Source organism: Microchirus variegatus, assembly GCF_963457635.1.
Source record: "Microchirus variegatus genome assembly, chromosome: 7".
NCBI lineage: Eukaryota > Metazoa > Chordata > Actinopteri > Pleuronectiformes > Soleidae > Microchirus > Microchirus variegatus.
The window spans coordinates 25055511-25073711 of record NC_139808.1 but is presented as its reverse complement, the minus strand read 5'-3'; the positions used below and the strand labels follow the sequence as shown (position 1 = coordinate 25073711).

General features: G+C 37.0%; 1 protein-coding gene across 1 annotated transcript; it reads right to left on the bottom strand.

Moving 5' to 3' along the window:
* Positions 1–2367: 2367 nt before the first annotated feature.
* On the bottom strand, positions 2368–14464 carry LOC310929278 (uncharacterized protein; the record flags this gene model as incomplete). Its single annotated transcript, XM_083892001.1, has 5 exons — positions 2368–2461; positions 2583–4548; positions 5962–6049; positions 10098–10186; positions 14386–14464. 5 exons carry the CDS (start codon positions 14462–14464, stop codon positions 2368–2370), a joined length of 2316 nt encoding a protein of 771 aa, XP_083748127.1.
* Positions 14465–18201: the final 3737 nt, after the last annotated feature.

Here is an 18201-nt window from a genome sequence, read left to right as displayed (position 1 = left end):
AAGAAAATGCGGTCAAACATGAGTTCTGACCAAAAATCCTCACAGGAATTGACTCGTAAACTCAATAAAAGGTCAGACATAATTTGCTGCTAAAACACAACATTTTATTATCGCAATTGTAATTTTAGTCCCATTAAAAGCACATTACAACTAACCATGACTCTTATTTTGAAGTGGTCACAGGATGTCCCTCCCAGTCCACTATAGCTCTTTCCTGCTCTGTCTTTTCATCTTGAACATGGATGCTTTTTTTAAGGACGGTTATTATTTCACTTTGTTGCACCATTCTAGCTTCTTTTTTTTCCTTTCACTCTTAAAAATGAAAATGTAATGTCATTATTAGGAATTGTGAATTAGAATTTAAGATCAACCTGAAGATTAAAACATTCACGTCTTGTCAGTTCCGTGTGTGGAGAAATTGTTGCTCACTCATGTTACAATCATAGGATTATTTTCGTTGTATGATGGATTGCGTGTTTAACAAGGTGTATATGTGTATTTACGTACATATATGTATATATATATATACATGTACATATACATATATGTATGTGTATTTACGTACATATATGTATATGTATATGTATATGTATATATAGACATATGTATATGTCCATATACATATGTAAATGTCTGTCTATGTATATGGACATATGTAAATGTCCATATACATATGTATGTCTATATATTATGTATATAGACATATGAATATGTCTATATATATATATCTTTACATGCATGTATGTGTATATATATGTGTATATGTTTATATGTATATACATGTATATTTATATATATATATACATCTAAACGTGTGTATATATATATATATATACGTGTGTGTGTGTGTGTGTATATATATATATATATGCATACGTGTGTGTGTGTATATATATATATATATACATATGTATATATATGTGTATATATATATGTGTATATATATATATATATATATTTATATGTGTGTGTATATATGTGTATATATATTTATGTGTGTATATATATATATATTTATATGTGTGCATATATGTATATATATTTATATATATATATATGTGTATATATATTTATATATATATATATGTGTATATATATTTATATATATATGTGTATATATATATATATGTGTATATATATTTATATATATATGTGTATATATATATATATGTGTATATATATATATATGTGTATATATATTTATATATGTGTATATATATGTGTATATATATGTGTATATATATGCATACGTGTGTGTATGTATATATATATATATATATATATATATATGCATACGTGTGTGTATGTATATATATATATATATATATATATATATATATATATATATATGCATACGTGTGTGTGTATGTATATGTGTATACATATATAAACATGTATATGTATATATGTATTACTTTTATTACTTTGTAATACAGGGTAGTACATTAAGGCATTTGCAAAAACAAAACCATACACAAACTTTACTGATTAAAGCATATTCATATGAAAACAAACATTTGAACCTTTACACAAAACATGCAAGTACATTTATGAAAACATATCCTTAATAAATCCTAACTTACTTCATTTTAATTGTATAACAAGGTGAGGTGATGTTGACAATTGTCCTAATTTAAGACCAGAAACCACTTAATCGCATTCGTAAACATCTGTACGGGCAGAAAACAAACACTGACATGAGTCATCACACTCTATAAACATTAATTTACTGTATATTGAACTCTGTTATAGCTGTTAAAATAAGAATAATAATAAAAAGAAATATTGCGACAGTTTTATTGCCATGTTTTACCATGAAGTTTAAAAGCTTTTGGACCTTATTGTTTCAAAACATTACAAAATCTAAGTTTTTATAAGTATCTTATACAAACATATGTACATCTATAACTACAAGGGGTTTATTAATCTGACACATACCAATGTAAAAGTGTTTATGTAATGAGAAGCCGTCTTTGACACTCGACTAAAAGGAACTGTGTGGCTCCGCTCCATTGGACCCAGTACATATTTTACATGTAACAGCGAACCTTAATATACACAATGCAGTGATGTAAGTCTAGCACGTGTCGCGATGATTCTAATGCACATTACGTCAGCGTTGAGATTACACTCTGCAGCAGACGAATAACCGAAGCATGAAGTAGCATTTCATTCATAGATTTTCCCTTACGCTATGAATATTACCCACAAGGCATTTGGACGCGCGTGATGAGACATTCTCGACATACTTGGCAACCGCAATTCCATGTAACTCGTTTGTTCAAAGTGCTCCCCCACCTCCTGTTGTCCGAATTCCCTCTAATGTTAAATCACACACACGTGTACGCGTCTCCAAATCCACACATTTTAAGAGTCCAGTCTAGTAATCGGGGTAATCGGCTGCTTGGTTCCAGGCCGGATTTTGAAGCTCATACCGTACTGATGCTTTGACGGTCCATTGCTGAAAGAAGAAGAAGAAGTAGAAGGCATTTGGGATTAGGATTAGGAGGATACTGCACCCCAAACACAGGGCTCACAGAGTTCGTAATTGCATCGTGATTCGTGAGCGGTGGACGTCTTACCTGGTGGCGACTTTAGGTGAGGAGATCTCCTGGTTCTTCTTGGCCATCTTGCCCTCCAGTTCCCGCATGTCCAGCGATGTCTTGCTGAACGCCGGGTAATTCCTGCTCTGCGACGACGAGGTTTTGGGAAAGACGGGGATCTTGGTGTCCTCGTCGGACAGGGGGCTACCCCAGTCGTCAGAAGGGGATTCTGTCTCTTTTACCGGGGCCATTTTGTGGTCCATTTCCAACATCTTCTTCTGTAAGATGCTCAGAAGTGTGGCCTGGTTTGGGGAGAGAGGGGTTGGCAGTTGAGCTGGGACCTTCTGGGGCTTTGGTTTGGTGTCTATGATGAGTGGAGGCGGGAGTTGCGGAGCGGCTGGCGGTTTATGTTTGGGTGGGGGCGGTCCCGGAGGTGGAAGGCTGACGGCTGGTTTTGGCGCCTTCTTCGCGGGAGGGTCAGGCGGACGGATTGACGGAGGGGAATCCATGATCTCGTCTAAATCGTCAAACTCTGGAGGAGGAGGAAGCAGCGGCGCACTTACCTCCTCTTTATTGTACCAGGGCTGTGCAGATTTCGGGGGGCTTTGCTCTGCATTGTGGTTTTGTCCGATCAGGTCTTTGGCAGCTACCGGTGCAGCCGCTGAGAACCCACTGTGAGCTGGACTGGTAGACCTCATGCGATCGCTGACCAGGGAGTGGCTGGTAGATTTCTCTGGAGTCTGAATGACTTGCCTATGTTCCGAATTTAGATTGAGATCTAATCTTTCTTGAGACAGGAGCGAAGACGACGAGCTTGACCTCGACCTCGGGACAACGACAAAGGAATTGGGGCTCGAGTCGCTCGCGTAAATGCTCGCGCTCGGCTGCTCGTCCCTCTTGCCGCTGTTTCCCCGCGACAGCGACTGCGTCGGTCGGTGTTTCTCTCGCTCCTTCGCCGCCATTAAAAGAGCCAGTGGAGACGCAGCAGGCCCCTCTCGAGCTCCGGGGGCTTCACTGTTCTTCAGATTGCGCAGTTTCCGATCAATCAGTGGACTAAATTTACAACTTTGACTTGGAGGTTTGTCAAGTTCAGCCTTGTCGGGTTCTGAATTTGCACGAGGACTAATTAATTTCTGGATGAGCGGTGACCTCTGAGGTGGAGTCTGAGGTGGAGTCTGCGGTGGTTTAGTCACTACTTGCTGTGCAGAAACTGTACCTGTTTTAGCCTCCTTGTTAGGCTCAGGTAGGGAGGGTAGAGAGGGCTTGGTTATTTGTAAGTTCTCCTTGAGTTCCTGCGCGTCTCTGGAAACAGGTTTAGGCGGCGTAGCAACATTAGAGGCTTTCCCGTCTACCGTGACGATCACTGGGACAGAGTTAATGGACCCTGAGTCTTCCAGGAGTAACATCTGCTTGGGTTTTGTGTCGTGATTCTCATACCTGCTGAGAAGTGATATTTTGGGAGTATTGTAGAGCTTTGCCGTGTTCTGGGGGTTGAAGGTGGAGCGCGTAGGCGTCTGCGCGGGGGGCGGTGGGGCCGGAGTCTGTGGTGGCAAGTCAAAGTTGGAAATAGAGGACAGCCTAACAGGCTTCGGAGGTGGCGTCTTCAGGTTTTTCTGTTGCTTTTCGGCGGGCGGTTGTGGCGGGGAGAATCTTGGATGGGCGGGAACACTGGCTGGCGGGGAACTTGCGATGGGTATGGACGATCCAGAGCCAGTAGAGCAAGTAGACGGAGGTTTCGGCGGCGCCATCGGTGGCGGTTTCAGGGAGGCGAGATCGTCCTCTTCCATGGACAGGGCCAGGGGGGAGACATGTGGAGCGCGAGGCTGAAGGCTCGCCAGAGCCGGACTGTTTAGGTCACCTATGAAGTCCGGCGGAGGCAGGATGAACGTCCCCGGAGGAGGTGGTGGCGGTGCTGCCATTGAGGGAGGAGGAGGGATAAATATCTCTCCTTCCACGTCATCAGGCACAGATATAACGGATCCGTTGGAAAAGTTATCTCCATCTACTGTGAAAGAAGAGACAGTTGAGTATTTAGTATGTCAATAAAGACATACACTACCGTTAAAAAGTTTGGGGTCATTTAGGAATGTCCTTATTTTTGAAGGAAAGGCACTTTTTTTCCAATGAATATAGCATGAAATGAATCAGAAATACACTCTATACATTGTTAATTTGGCAAACGACTATTCTAGCTGCAAACGTCTGGTTTTTAATGGAGTACATAGATGTATAGAGGCCCATTTCCAGTGTTCTAATGGTACATTGTGTTTGCTAATCGCGTTAGAAGGCTATTGGATGATTAGAAAACCCTTGAAAACCCTTGTACAATGATGTTAGCACAGCTGAAAACATAATTATTTTGAATAAAAATCATTATTTCTAATCTTGTCAATGTCTTGACTGTATTTTCTATTCATTTTGCAACTCTTTTGGTGAATAAAAGTGTGACTTTTTAATGGAAAACACAAAAAATGGTATAGGTGACCCCAAATTTTGAACATATAGACCACATTGTGTACGGTAGTGTACACGCAAACTTTTTGAATTATAAAGAGTAGTGAAATCAGATGATCAAACAAGTTTAAAACATGATAATCAAGTAAGTGGTTGAAATTTTGAATTTCTCACAACAATAATTAGAGACCAAAGCTTTTCCACCTTTTTCCCAGAAACTCAAACACTCCCACTACTGTAAATATGCCAGCTGGTTTGGCTGTTTGGATCATTCCTGGAGGGTTATTGAGAAATGTTCTAGGGCAAATATTTACCAGCTCTACATTACAGCTTTTATTTATATATATATTTTTATAGCCGTGATTGCTGTGATCTATCGGCCGTGTCCAAGTCAGTGCTCTACAAAGGATCTGGATCCTCCCAGAGGGTTCAAAATTATACCTATATGCCCTACCGTTCAAAAGTTTGGGGTCACCTATACAATATGTTTGTGTTTTCCGTTCAAAGTCACACTTTTATTCATCAAAAGAGTTGCAAAATGATTAGAAAATATAGTCAAGACATTGACAAGATTAGAAATAATGACTTTGCTTTGGTCAAAGAACCAGTAAACCTGTTTTCAGCTGTGCCAACATCATTGCACAAGGGTTTTCAAGGGTTTTCTAATCATCCAATAGCCTTCTAACGCCATTAGCAAACACAATGTACCATTAGAACACTGGTACAAATGGGCCTCTATACACCTATGTACATATTCCATTAAAAACCAGACGTCTGCAGCTAGAATAGTCGTTTACCACATTAACAATGTGTAGAGTGTATTTCTGATTCATTTAATGTTATATTAATCAAATTCATCTTCAAAAATAAGGACGTTTCTAAGTGATCCCAAACTTTTGAACAGGTGTGTAGGTTTTGACATATATTTAAAAGTACAGTGTGTATCTCATAGTCGGATGTTTACCTGAACCGTTGACCTTTGGTCCACTGATGGGGGGAAGCAGAGGGACTTTGGGTGTTGGGACAGCAAACGCTTGAAAATTGTCAGGTGACTGTGAGGAAAAAATAATAATGAAAAAAAACATGTTAAAGAAACAAAGAATGGCTCAAGAACAGTGACGATTAGACACGCACTGCTTTTCTAGAAAGACAGATATTCACTCCCCTGCAGTGACCAAACCAGTTCTCAGCTATGTTCCTTGAAAAGGAGAAGCCCAACTTAAGAACGTCGGTGTACGTAACACGCGTTACGTAATTATTACCAACGGAACAAACGTTGCTTCTGCAGTGTTTTATAGAGTTTAAAGTCATTTTTATCTCAGTGGTTCACATATTTAAGACGTGATACATCACAGTTTTTGGACAACTTTCACATGACTTCACGCCGGGTGAAGACTTGATGAATCAGTGGATACACCTTTGATTCATGACATGGTCTGGTATTTAAAAAAAAAAAAAAAGGCTTGGCAGTCATTTAAATAATTGTCTGAGTGCATGTGTGTGTGAGTCAAAGAAACACCGTCAAACATCCAAGATAAACACAGACCGTGTTGACACTATAAAGCGTCTGTGTGATGTTACGTGGCTGGATGCCCTTCAAATGCCCTTCAAACCCTTCGACCGCACATCGTCGTTCATTTTTTTTTCAACCCTTTCAAATTTAATGTAAATAAACTACTCAAATACTGGATCGATAACTCAGTCGACATAAGACATCCCCAAAAAAGTCAATAATCGGATGGGACGATACCACTTTTTGTGTCACAAACTCAAAATATCTACCGATATCAGTCTGATACGGTCATTTTAGACCAAGGCTCTTCAACTTAAGGCCCGTGGGCCAGACCAGGCCCTTCAAGCAATTTGGACCGGCCCGCGGCCCATTAACCCACAAATAATGAATGTATTATGAAAAAGCCAATAAAACCATAGCCTCGCCTATTTCTGGCACTTTGCGACACTTCGCGACACTTTGTGATACTTTGCGTCCCTTTTTGGCAAATACTAGTACAGCTGTAATTGTAGGCGGCCTATTTATGTACCAGAATATTTTGCACTATGAGCCAACTGTAGCGGTACCTGTTTCTCGTTGGTACTGTAACCTTTATTTTTTGCAGGAAGAGGCAACTGTAGCCTTTTGTGGCCATTGCACCTTAATGTTGTTCATATTGTTACCTCTAATTTTGGAAGAGCCAATTGTGACTGTTATACCCAAATGTTGGTGGCACAGTAACTGTAACCTTTTTGCACTATACGCAAATTGTATTGTACCTGACTGTTGGTGGTTTTGTAACTTACCTTTCTAGCACAAAACTAGCAGCTATTTCATTAAATACGTGCTAAATAATTGGAAAAATTTTGTATCCATTTGTATCCGTTTACTGTACATGCAACACAAAATAGTAGTACAGGGGTTGACCTTTTTGGAAGCAATTGTTTTAGCTAACTTTTAGCAGATAGATAGATAGTAATTGTTTTAGCTAACTTTTAGCTGATAGATAGATAGATAGATAGATAGATAGATAGATAGATAGATAGATAGATAGATAGATAGATAGATAGATAGATAGATAGATAGATAGATAGATAGATAGCAATTGTTTTAGCCAACTAAGCTAACTTTTAGCTGATAGATAGATAGATAGATAGATAGATAGATAGATAGATAGATAGATAGATAGATAGATAGATAGATAGATAGATAGATAGATAGCATTTGTTTTAGCTAACTTTTAGCTGATAGATAGATAGATAGATAGATAGATAGATAGATAGATAGATAGATAGATAGATAGATAGATAGATAGATAGATAGATAGATAGCAATTGTTTTAGCCAACTAAGCTAACTTTTAGCTGATAGATAGATAGATAGATAGATAGATAGATAGATAGATAGATAGCATTTGTTTTAGCTAACTTTTAGCAAATAGATAGATAGATAGCAATTGTTTTAGTTAACTTTTAGCTGATAGATAGATAGATAGATAGATAGATAGATAGATAGATAGATAGATAGATAGATAGATAGATAGATAGATAGATAGATAGATAGATAGGAATTGTTTTAGCTAACTGTAAGCTAACTTTTAGCTGATAGATAGATAACATTTTTTAGCTAACTTTAAGCTAACTTTTAGCTGATAGATAGATAGATAGATAGATAGATAGATAGATAGATAGATAGATAGATAGATAGATAGATAGATAGATAGATAGATAGATAGATAGATAGATAGCAATTGTTTTAGCTAACCATTAGCAGATGGATAGATAGCAATTATTTTTTTGTGTGTGTTTCACAACAACTGAATCAGCGACAATGCTGTTTCTGATGATTGTTTACATTTTTACGGCCATTTTTGAATCGCATCGGACTTTTACGGTCCATTGATTTTGACGATGATCGGAAACAACAGACATCTTTTGTTGTGTTCCTGTTTGATCGTTTTTTTAAAGACACAATAGCAGCAAGATTTTTTCCCCAATCACTTTTCCTCATAGTTAGGTGAATGCTAATCTCTTTATTGCACTGAATATGCAATAACACACTTCCTTTTTCCTCTAAATCGAATCCTTTCCCCCCGTGAAAACCCTGTCCATGTGGCCAGGACAATAAAACAGTTTACAGCCTTACAGAAGAGTCAATAAACAAATAAACATGCAGAGGCTATTGTTCTTCTGCTCAAATTTAAATGCGCAAATAAGTCACTTTTTTCCCAAAAGGTAAGGCTGGGTGTCGTCCGTCTGATACCTCTCTCTCTTTGCTCATGATCACAGGACACTTTTGTAACTTCTTCAGGCCCCGAGGGCGTGTCGCGACACATGGCGTACATCCAGGTTTGCTATACGCCATCATCATCATCATCATGATGACTCACTTTCATCTGTCGCAGCAGTCTGAGCCGTCCTGCCCGTGTGTGTGTGTGTGTGTTGGGTGTGTCACATCCAAAACATGCCACACACTCACTCACAGAACACTCCCCATCACTAAGGTGTGGAAACCAAAGCAAAGGAGAGCTTTTGCAAACTACTCGAAAAGAAAAACTTCCATGTTATAGATAGATAGATAGCAATTGATTTGGCTAACTTTTAGGAGAAAGATTGATAGATAGATAACAATTGTTTTAGCTAACTTTTAGCAGATAGATAGATAGATAGATAGATAGATAGATAGATAGATAGATAGATAGATAGATAGATAGATAGATAGATAGATAGATAGATAGATAGATAGATAACAATTGTTTTAGCTAACTTTTAGCTGATAGATAGATAGCAATTGTTTTAGCTAACTAAGCTAACTTTTAGCTGATAGATAGATAGTAATTGTTTTAGCTAACTTTTAGCAGATAGATAGATAACAATTGTTTTAGCTAACTTTTACCAGATAGATAGATAGATAACAATTGTTTTAGCTAACATTTAGCTGATAGATAGATAGCAATTGTTTTAGCTAACTAAGCTAACTTTTAGCTGATAGATAGATAGATAGTAACTGTTTTAGCTAACTTTTAGCAGATAGATAGATAGATAGATAACAATTGTTTTAGCTAACTTTTAGCTGATAGATAGATAGCAATTGTTTAAGCTAACTAAGCTAACTTTTAGCTGATAGATAGATAGATAGATAGATAGATAGATAGATAGATAGATAGATAGATAGATAGATAGATAGATAGATAGATAGATAGATAGATAGTAATTGTTTTAGCTAACTTTTATCTGATAGATAGATAGCAATTGTTTTAGCTAACTAAGCTAACTTAGTTAGCTAACCAGAGTGTGTCATTTTTCATTTGCAAAAAAACTCTGGCTGCTTTGTCCATTTTTGGCTGCTTTAGAATCACGGAAGCACAGGGTGACGGCTTCCATAAAAGCCTTTTTTTATTATTTTAAAGCTATTATACACTTAGATCACAAACATGCTTAGATTTCTGCCTATAAAAACCTCATAAAAGATAAATAACCACGACACTGCCGGTAGCCAAATGTTCCGAGGATGTTTTTGTCTCATGTTACCTCGCCGTAAAAGACTAAAAGTGATGAACGTGAATATTTACAGCACATGCATACGTGTTTGCTTCACTCTCATACTCACAGCGTGGTGTTTGACCGTGGGTCTCGCTCGCACGCTGGCCGTCCCCGACTCGAGGATCGTCGGTGAATCCAACACCAACTCCACATTGTCTGAGGAAATTAAAAGCAGAGCGTTATTATTATTATCCTATTTTTAGGGTTTTGTTCAGTTACAACATTCACTTTCAGAGCTGCATGAATAATGTGGTGAGAAAGGACAAAATGCTGGGGACCAAAACTGTCAATTCTTCCTTTTGGATTAGCACATTCTGGCCATTGTGCAGGTAACGAGATACTGAACGCACCATAGTGACCTTTGGGTACCCGTCTGTCAAGCTGTCCCGCCAGTATATCCCATAGTTTTGTTGTTGCAGTTACATCGATATACAATATCTATTATATAATAATCTATAATATATACATGTATAGATACATGCAGCTGAAGTGCAGTCAATGTAAATTCACCTAATTACAGAAACAAAAACATCCAAATAGAAATAAACAGCTTGTTACAAATTTGTCTTAACCCCTAAACACACCTAGACACATATGTGTTTTGTATTTGGCTTTTAATTTATACACGATTGGATCCTATTTTCATGCGTTAACTAGCGTTAACTAAAAATACTCACACTAACACACCTTACGCCCAAAAATGTCCTCATTGAAAACCATTCAAACTGCTGTTTTTGACAAAAACGAGGACTGATAAAAACGGTTAAAAACTTTCAAAATTCATTCATGTTTGATATGTATGACGAGGACTGATAATATATAATATCTGACAATAATTATTTATAAAATTTTTATCGCTTCATTTTTTTTTTTTATGAACACATTTTTGTGCTCCAGGTGTGATAACGTGAGTATTTTCTGACATATGATATAGAATGCATGTAAACAAATGTTTCTGATAATCTTTCACATATCTATATGCAAGTTTTTGGGGGGTTTTTTAACCATAAAATGAAGGTTCATTCTGACAAAAACTTGTCAAATTAACGGTTAAAAACTTTCAAAATTCATTCATGTTTGATATGTATGACGAGGACTGATAATATATAATATCTGACAATAATTATTTATACAATTTTTATCGCTTCATATTTTCTTTTTTATGAACACATTTTTGTGCTCCAGGGGTGATAACGTGAGTATTTTATGAAATATGATAAATAATGCTTGTAAACAAAGGTTTCTGCTAATCTTTCACATATATATATGCAAGTTTTTGGGATTTATTTTACCATAAAATTAAGGTTCATTTTGACAAAAACTTTCAAAATTCATTCATGTTAGATATGTATGACGAGGACTGATAATATATAATATCTGACAATAATTATTTGTACAATTTTTATCGCTTCATTTTTTTTTTATGAACACATTTTTGTGCTCCAGGGGTGTTAACGTGAGTATTTTATGAAATATGATAAATAATGCTTGTTTCTGCTAATCTATCACATATAAGCTACATACCAGGCTGCGAGTATATTGAACATTAATAATTGACTGTGTTTTGTTGTGTAAGTTGTGTTAATGTTACTTTTTTGAAGGCTCATCCAAGGGTTAAAGTTAAACAGTTATGACGGTGAAACTTTTTTGTTTGTACAATTTAAAATCACGCAGACACAGCACGTGCATTCAGTGTCTAACTTAATTACCATGTAAATGAAGATGAACAGCGCTGTCACTGATACAATCAGAGGTTGACTTGGTTCGGGGCCAGAGAGCAGAAATTCAGGAGTCTCTCATTCCTTTTTTCGCCGTCCATTCCACTGTCAATCATGTCGTTTGTCAAATAAATGACTGATGAAAGACTTTTTGTCAGTGAGAGTCACTTAGCCTGCACGTCCTGTCAGATCGTACTTTTCACTGAGGCCCAAGACGGAGCAACCAGATGGCACGAGAGAGTAATATAGTAAACCAGGAAACAATGTACAGCAAAGTGTTTTACCTGCACAAAGTAACAATTAGCTTAGTACCTTTGATGTTTGGAATATACCAAACTGAAGATAACATGGTCCTGTGCTGCACACTTGTCTGATTTAAATAGACAAATGATCTCTGCCATACGAGCTGCAGATTTGCATAATCTCTTGCTTTCATTTCCTGATAAATCACCACAGAGATGGAAAATCGTCTCGAGAGTGGGGGAACTATAGGGCTGCAGTTAACGATTATTTTCATATTTTAAGATCCAGAAAATGGCAGAAAAACTAAAAAAGTTTATGTCCACAAATCAAAGTGATTCCATTTGAATGATTTCTTTGCTACACGGAGCAAAGAAACCAGAGTTTTCATTCGCTGATCTTTAAAAACTGATTACAACGCTCCAACAGTTGTCACAGTGGATACAGGGTGTGTGTGTGTGTGCAGGTGTGTTATATATCTACTGCATATTTTCACATATGACACATTTTCATTGACAAAACTTTTTTTTTTTCCTGCCTAAAAAAAAAAAAAAAAAAAACTAAAAATGAGAAAGACTCACTGCTGAGTAAGATAGAGGGGGGCTTTTATTTTGAAGGGTAAGAGCATTCTTTGTTTTTGAGTAATTGGAGAATTAGGATTAAGTTTTTGGATTATGGGCGTTTGTGCTCGTTGAGAATTTATGACGTCTATTATATACAACAAGGGTTCCAAAAGGGTTCTTCTACAAGGGCTGAGGTTCTACTGTACCAAAAATGGTACTGGAACCATTTTTGCTTCTGAAAAGGTTTTTCAAGGGTTCTTGGTAACACTAATGGTTCCAGTAAGAACCATTTTGATCCAGAGAACCATTTAAAACCCCTTTCCTGAATAAAGGGTTTAAAAGGGTTCTTGGTGGAACCCTCCAAAAGGGTTCTACCTGGAGCCAAAAAGGGTTCTCCTATGAGGACAAGCCGAAGAACCTTATATGGTTCTACTTCGCACTTTTATTTCTATGTGTTTATATTAACATAACTCTCTGTAAACAACTTGAATCCAACATCTAAAGAAGCAAAAGCATCAGTTTTTCAGTTTATCATATTGTTTTAAATGTTTTAAAATGATCACATTTTAAGGCAGAGTCACGTCGAGGGCGTTACGTAGCGTCCACCGTGATTCAGGCACAGCATTACCATTAAAAACAGGTTTTTCATGCATGAATCACATTCCCTCGTGGAGACTATTGTTCCACGCTCCAGCACATGTCATTTGCTGAGATTTGCATTGTGGGACCATTAAAGCCATCAATCACACCAAGTCCACGCGGTGGTGTCAGAATTTGACGTGAACGCTCTCCGGAGTCAGAGTCAAGTTTATGTCACGCATGTGGAACGCAGTCCGAGAAAGGAACCGCAGAGACGCGACTAATGATTATTTTTCATAAGTAATTAATTATCCATTAATCGAGTAAGCGTTTGATCCATAAAACGATCATGATGTTCTCGAATGTCTCAAATGTCCAAAAATGATTCAGTTTTTAATGATTTCTTTGTTTTCTGCAGAAAAGAAACCAGAAAATATTCACATTTAAGAAGCTGAAAGGATCAGAAATCTTGTTTTAATCATGAAAAAAGCTTTAGTAAGCGACTGTTTCAGCTCTATGTGACATATGAGATGTATAGTTTTTATGTTTTTGAGGAGGTATTTATGGCTTTCTTTCTTTTTATTCTTATGTATGACTATACAGTGTTTTCAATAGCTGCACTCTTAGAAATAAGGGTTCCAAAAGGGTTCTTCTACAAGGGCTGAGGTTCTACCTGGAAACTTTTGCTTCTGAAAAACCCCTTCCCTGAAGAAAGGGTTTTTCAAGGGTTCTTGGTAACACTAATGTTTCCAGTAAAAACCATTTTGATCCAGAGAACCCTTTAAAAAACCCTTTCCTGAATAAAGGGTTTTAAAAGGGTTCTTGGTGGAACCCTCCAAAAGGGTTCCAGGTGGAACCTTTATAAAAAGGTTCTACCTGGAGCCAAAAAGGGTTCTCCTATGAGGACAAGCCGAAGAACCTTATATGGTTCTACTTAGCACTTTTATTTCTAAGAGTGTGGTGAGAAACAGTAGAAACACAGAGTATTTTTTTTACAAATACCATGTGACAAATATCAAAATAAAGGCTCTTGAATAGAACATGTCGTTGTACGGTCACTACAGTGGTAAAATCTATGTCCTGGCTACAAAATATAAGCTCAAAAAACAGTTATATAAACGTGTTCACTGTGTTGTGAGGCGCCTTTAAACACAACTTTTAAGTAATCACGCCAACACGTCCAGGTCCAAAGGTCAATGTTAGTCTGCAGGTAAACGTTTGTGTCAACACATCTAAAGGAGGCCGGTGAACTCACCCATGTCCTTGATTCTGATGTTGGTGTCGAACAGAGACTGGTTCTTCCGACCCAGAAAGTGCAGAGCTCCTCTCTTCATGGTGTCGGCTGAGTGTTTGTCTTTCTTTCTTCTGTGAGTGAGTGAGTGAGGAGAAGACTGTGTGGAGCCTTCTACTGAGGCATTTTTGGTCGGCAGGTAAATCCAAACGTTCTTTGTCGACAGGTGCAGCAGCAGCAGCAGCAGCAGCAGCAGCAGTGCCGGAGCTCCAGGTACAGACAGTGAACCTGACTCCTCTACTGATTTGGTGCAATCTGGTCTGCAGGACACACACACACACACACACATAGAAAGAGAGAGAGAAAAAAGAATGGAGCTATGACTATGACTCCGCCTCCTGTCCTTTCACTGTGTGAGGCCTCCTCCCTGCTTTTCTTCTGAGCAACTCCCAACAAACAGGTGAGGCCTCACATTCCAGCACGGAGCTCACCTGTGTGTGTGTGTGTGTGTGTGTGTGTGTGTGTGTGTGTGTGTGTGTGTGTGTGTACGTGTGCGTGACGCGCCGCTCAAGCCTCTCATTGATTCAGTCACTCGATCTTTCTGCTCAGATTCGATGATCTTTTTCCGCCCCCGCTCAGAATTCTGACTAATCTCAGGATTCAGGATTATATAATATCTGAAGATTAAATTCAAACTTTTTTTTTGAAAAAAAATGTGAAAATAATGGGAAAGCCAGAATTCTGAGGGAACCCCCCCCCCCCCCCACCGAATTCTAATCTCAAATTCTGATCTTTTCCTCAGAATTCTTTAATCTTTAATCTCAGAATTCTGATTTTAATATCAGATTCCAGATTAGAATTCTTTTTTCTCTCTCAGAATTCTTACTTTTTTTTTAAACTTTTTTTTTTAATTGTTAGCAAAACAGTTTCACATGCTGAATTTTTTTTTTTTTTTTTTTAAACAACAACAAATAAATATTTAAAATGTATTAATTTTTAAATAAATACCCAGTGTGTTATAATCTGTGGGCCCCTCAGTAAAGCAAGGCCCTTGTCTAAAGTACATAGAAAAGGCAGGGGTGTCAAACTGGCGGCTCGTGGGCCACATGTGGCCCGCTAATGGATTAAATGCCGCCCACCGCTTATAATATCCTCACAGCTCTTTAAACATAGGGTTTGAAGGTGATAGAATAACTACAGAATATTGTTCATAAATAAATATATTTACTAAAAATATTTTTAATTGAAACAATAAGACATTTGTTTATAATTATAGAATTAATAAATGTAAATGACATATATATATATATATATATGTCATTTACATTTATTAAACATTCTTATATATATAAGAATGTTTGATGTTTTAATTACAGTTGTCAATATTATTTTTGATTATTTTTGATATAATTTTTTTTATTATGCGTCCTTTATTGTGAAGGACATCATTTCGTATCAAAACAAACACTTTTACTTTGAAATTTTGTGAAATATCATTCTGAATATCTATTGCGTAACTACTGAACAGTTTTGTTTTTTTCTCGACATCGCCCCCTTTTGACCAGGCTAGACACTCATTGGTCTAAAGGCAGGGGTATCAAACTCCTGGGGGCCCGTCTGGTCAAGATGGGGGGGGGGCGGTCCATAGAAGAAAAAAAAGTGTGGGGGGAACCAACTGTTCAGTATCAGGGGGGCCAATGTGACCTTAAAATTATAACACGATATTTCTTCATGGTATCGCAATAAATATATTCATCATGGTATTTCACAGAATTTCAAAGTAAAAGTATTACGTATAGTTTTTATGATGCAAAATGACAATTTTGTACAATTACAACTGTATGTCCTATTATAAAATATATATAATAGTATTACATTCTGTCTATATTCTATCACTTAAACTTATCAAACATACTTATTGTGGGTAATTTATTTAATTTATGCCAATAAAACCTCCACAACATTACATGGTGGACTTTAACTCTCTCCATTTTAAGCCTGTGAATCTGGCACTTTTATTTTTATTTATTAACTTTCTTGTTTTATTCTTTAGTTCCATCGATTCTGAAGAAAGACAAGGATGAGTCAAAGACTGTTGATTTATTTAATTACAATTTTAAAGGCGCCATATGTAAGAATGTGGCCAAAAACGGTTACTACATTCAAATTCAAAATACCGAGGTCTTTTAGGTTTCGTTTTCTGACGTAACTGGCAACCCGTGGTTGCTCGGCAGCTGAGACTCTACTGACTGCAATGATTGGTAGACGGCGGTAGGTGGCGCCACATGCCAAAACATGATTTCAAAACATAAACAGGATTTGCAGTCTGCAAAATATATTTTTTAATGCAAATATTTTGTCTGTACTGTTGTTGTTGGTGAGTTCAGTTTGTTATATGAACATTATTCCTGAGTCTCTGACACATATTAGGAGGATTTTATGGCCAGTTGCTTTAGATTTATTACATAATGCACCTTTAAATCTGACCACATTAATTGGAATATATTGTATTGTACAATTTTTTTTTTTGACATAAGCTTGGTGACGTACGTGACCTGTGTGAGCAGGTTAAGTGTAAAGATGATGTGGAATAGCCCTGGCTAAAGAGGATCAGGATTCCTCTAAGACAGAGGGTGAGCCGACCCCGGACTGTGACCCTTCACCAACACTCATCGTACAGCTGATCTGTGGGAGTTCAGTTCACTGTGTGGTTGTGGTTGTTTACTCTCAGTTGTTCACTCTTTGTTTCTCAGTGTTTCCATTTCACAACATTGTGATTTGGTTTATGTCAAGACCAAAAAAAAGGGTTTTAGAAGTGAATTCTGCTGCTCTGATACTTTTACTTTCCATATTGTGGTATTTTAGAGAGATATTATATTAGATTGTTTTAGCTAACTAAGCTAACTTTTAGCTGATAGATAGATAGATAGATAGATAGATAGATAGATAGATAGATAGATAGATAGATAGATAGATAGATAGATAGATAGATAGATAGATAGATAGATAGATAGATAGATAGATAGATAGATAGATAGCAACTGTTTTAGCTAACGTTAAGCTAACGTTAAGCTAACTTGTAGCTGATAGATAGATAGATAGATAGATAGATAGATAGAAAGATAGATAGATAGATAGATAGATAGATAGATAGATAGATAGATAGATAGATAGATAGATAGATAGATAGATAGATAGATAGATAGATAGATAGATAGATAGATAGCAATTGTTTTAGCTAACTTTTAGCTGACAGACCAATAGACAACAATTGTTTTAGCTAACTTTAAGCTAACTTTTAGCTGATAGATATATATAGATATATAGATATATAGACAACAGTGTATTATAATTCAATATTTATTTATCTTTTTGTGTTTTTATCCATCCATCCATTTATTAATGTGTCTATTTTCATAGCTATAAAGTCAGTCCTTACTTTCAGAGGAATGACAGGTTCTGTTGCTCGTACCTTAAGTGTTTTACTGTATCTGTGATCTACCACAACTGGTTTGTACTTTAACTTTTTTTTTTACACAGAAGTAGATCTGGTTTTGTCTGTGTCCTCTCAGACATAGTCACTTTTCTGCCAAGTATGTCTGTTGTACCTAAACCTCTGTTGTCCTGGACATAAACCAGACTGGTCCATCCAGTTCTTCTGTCCTTGGTGGGAACTCATCATCGTCACCGATGCCGCCATGAAATGTGAAGAATGTGCTCGGCAGAGCTTTCAGTACTGTAAGTGTCTCACAATGCTGAACACGCAGCTCAATTCTAGTAAAGGGAGGTCATTCATTAGTATAGGTATTATTCAGGAAAAGTGCACTGACCGATGTGTTT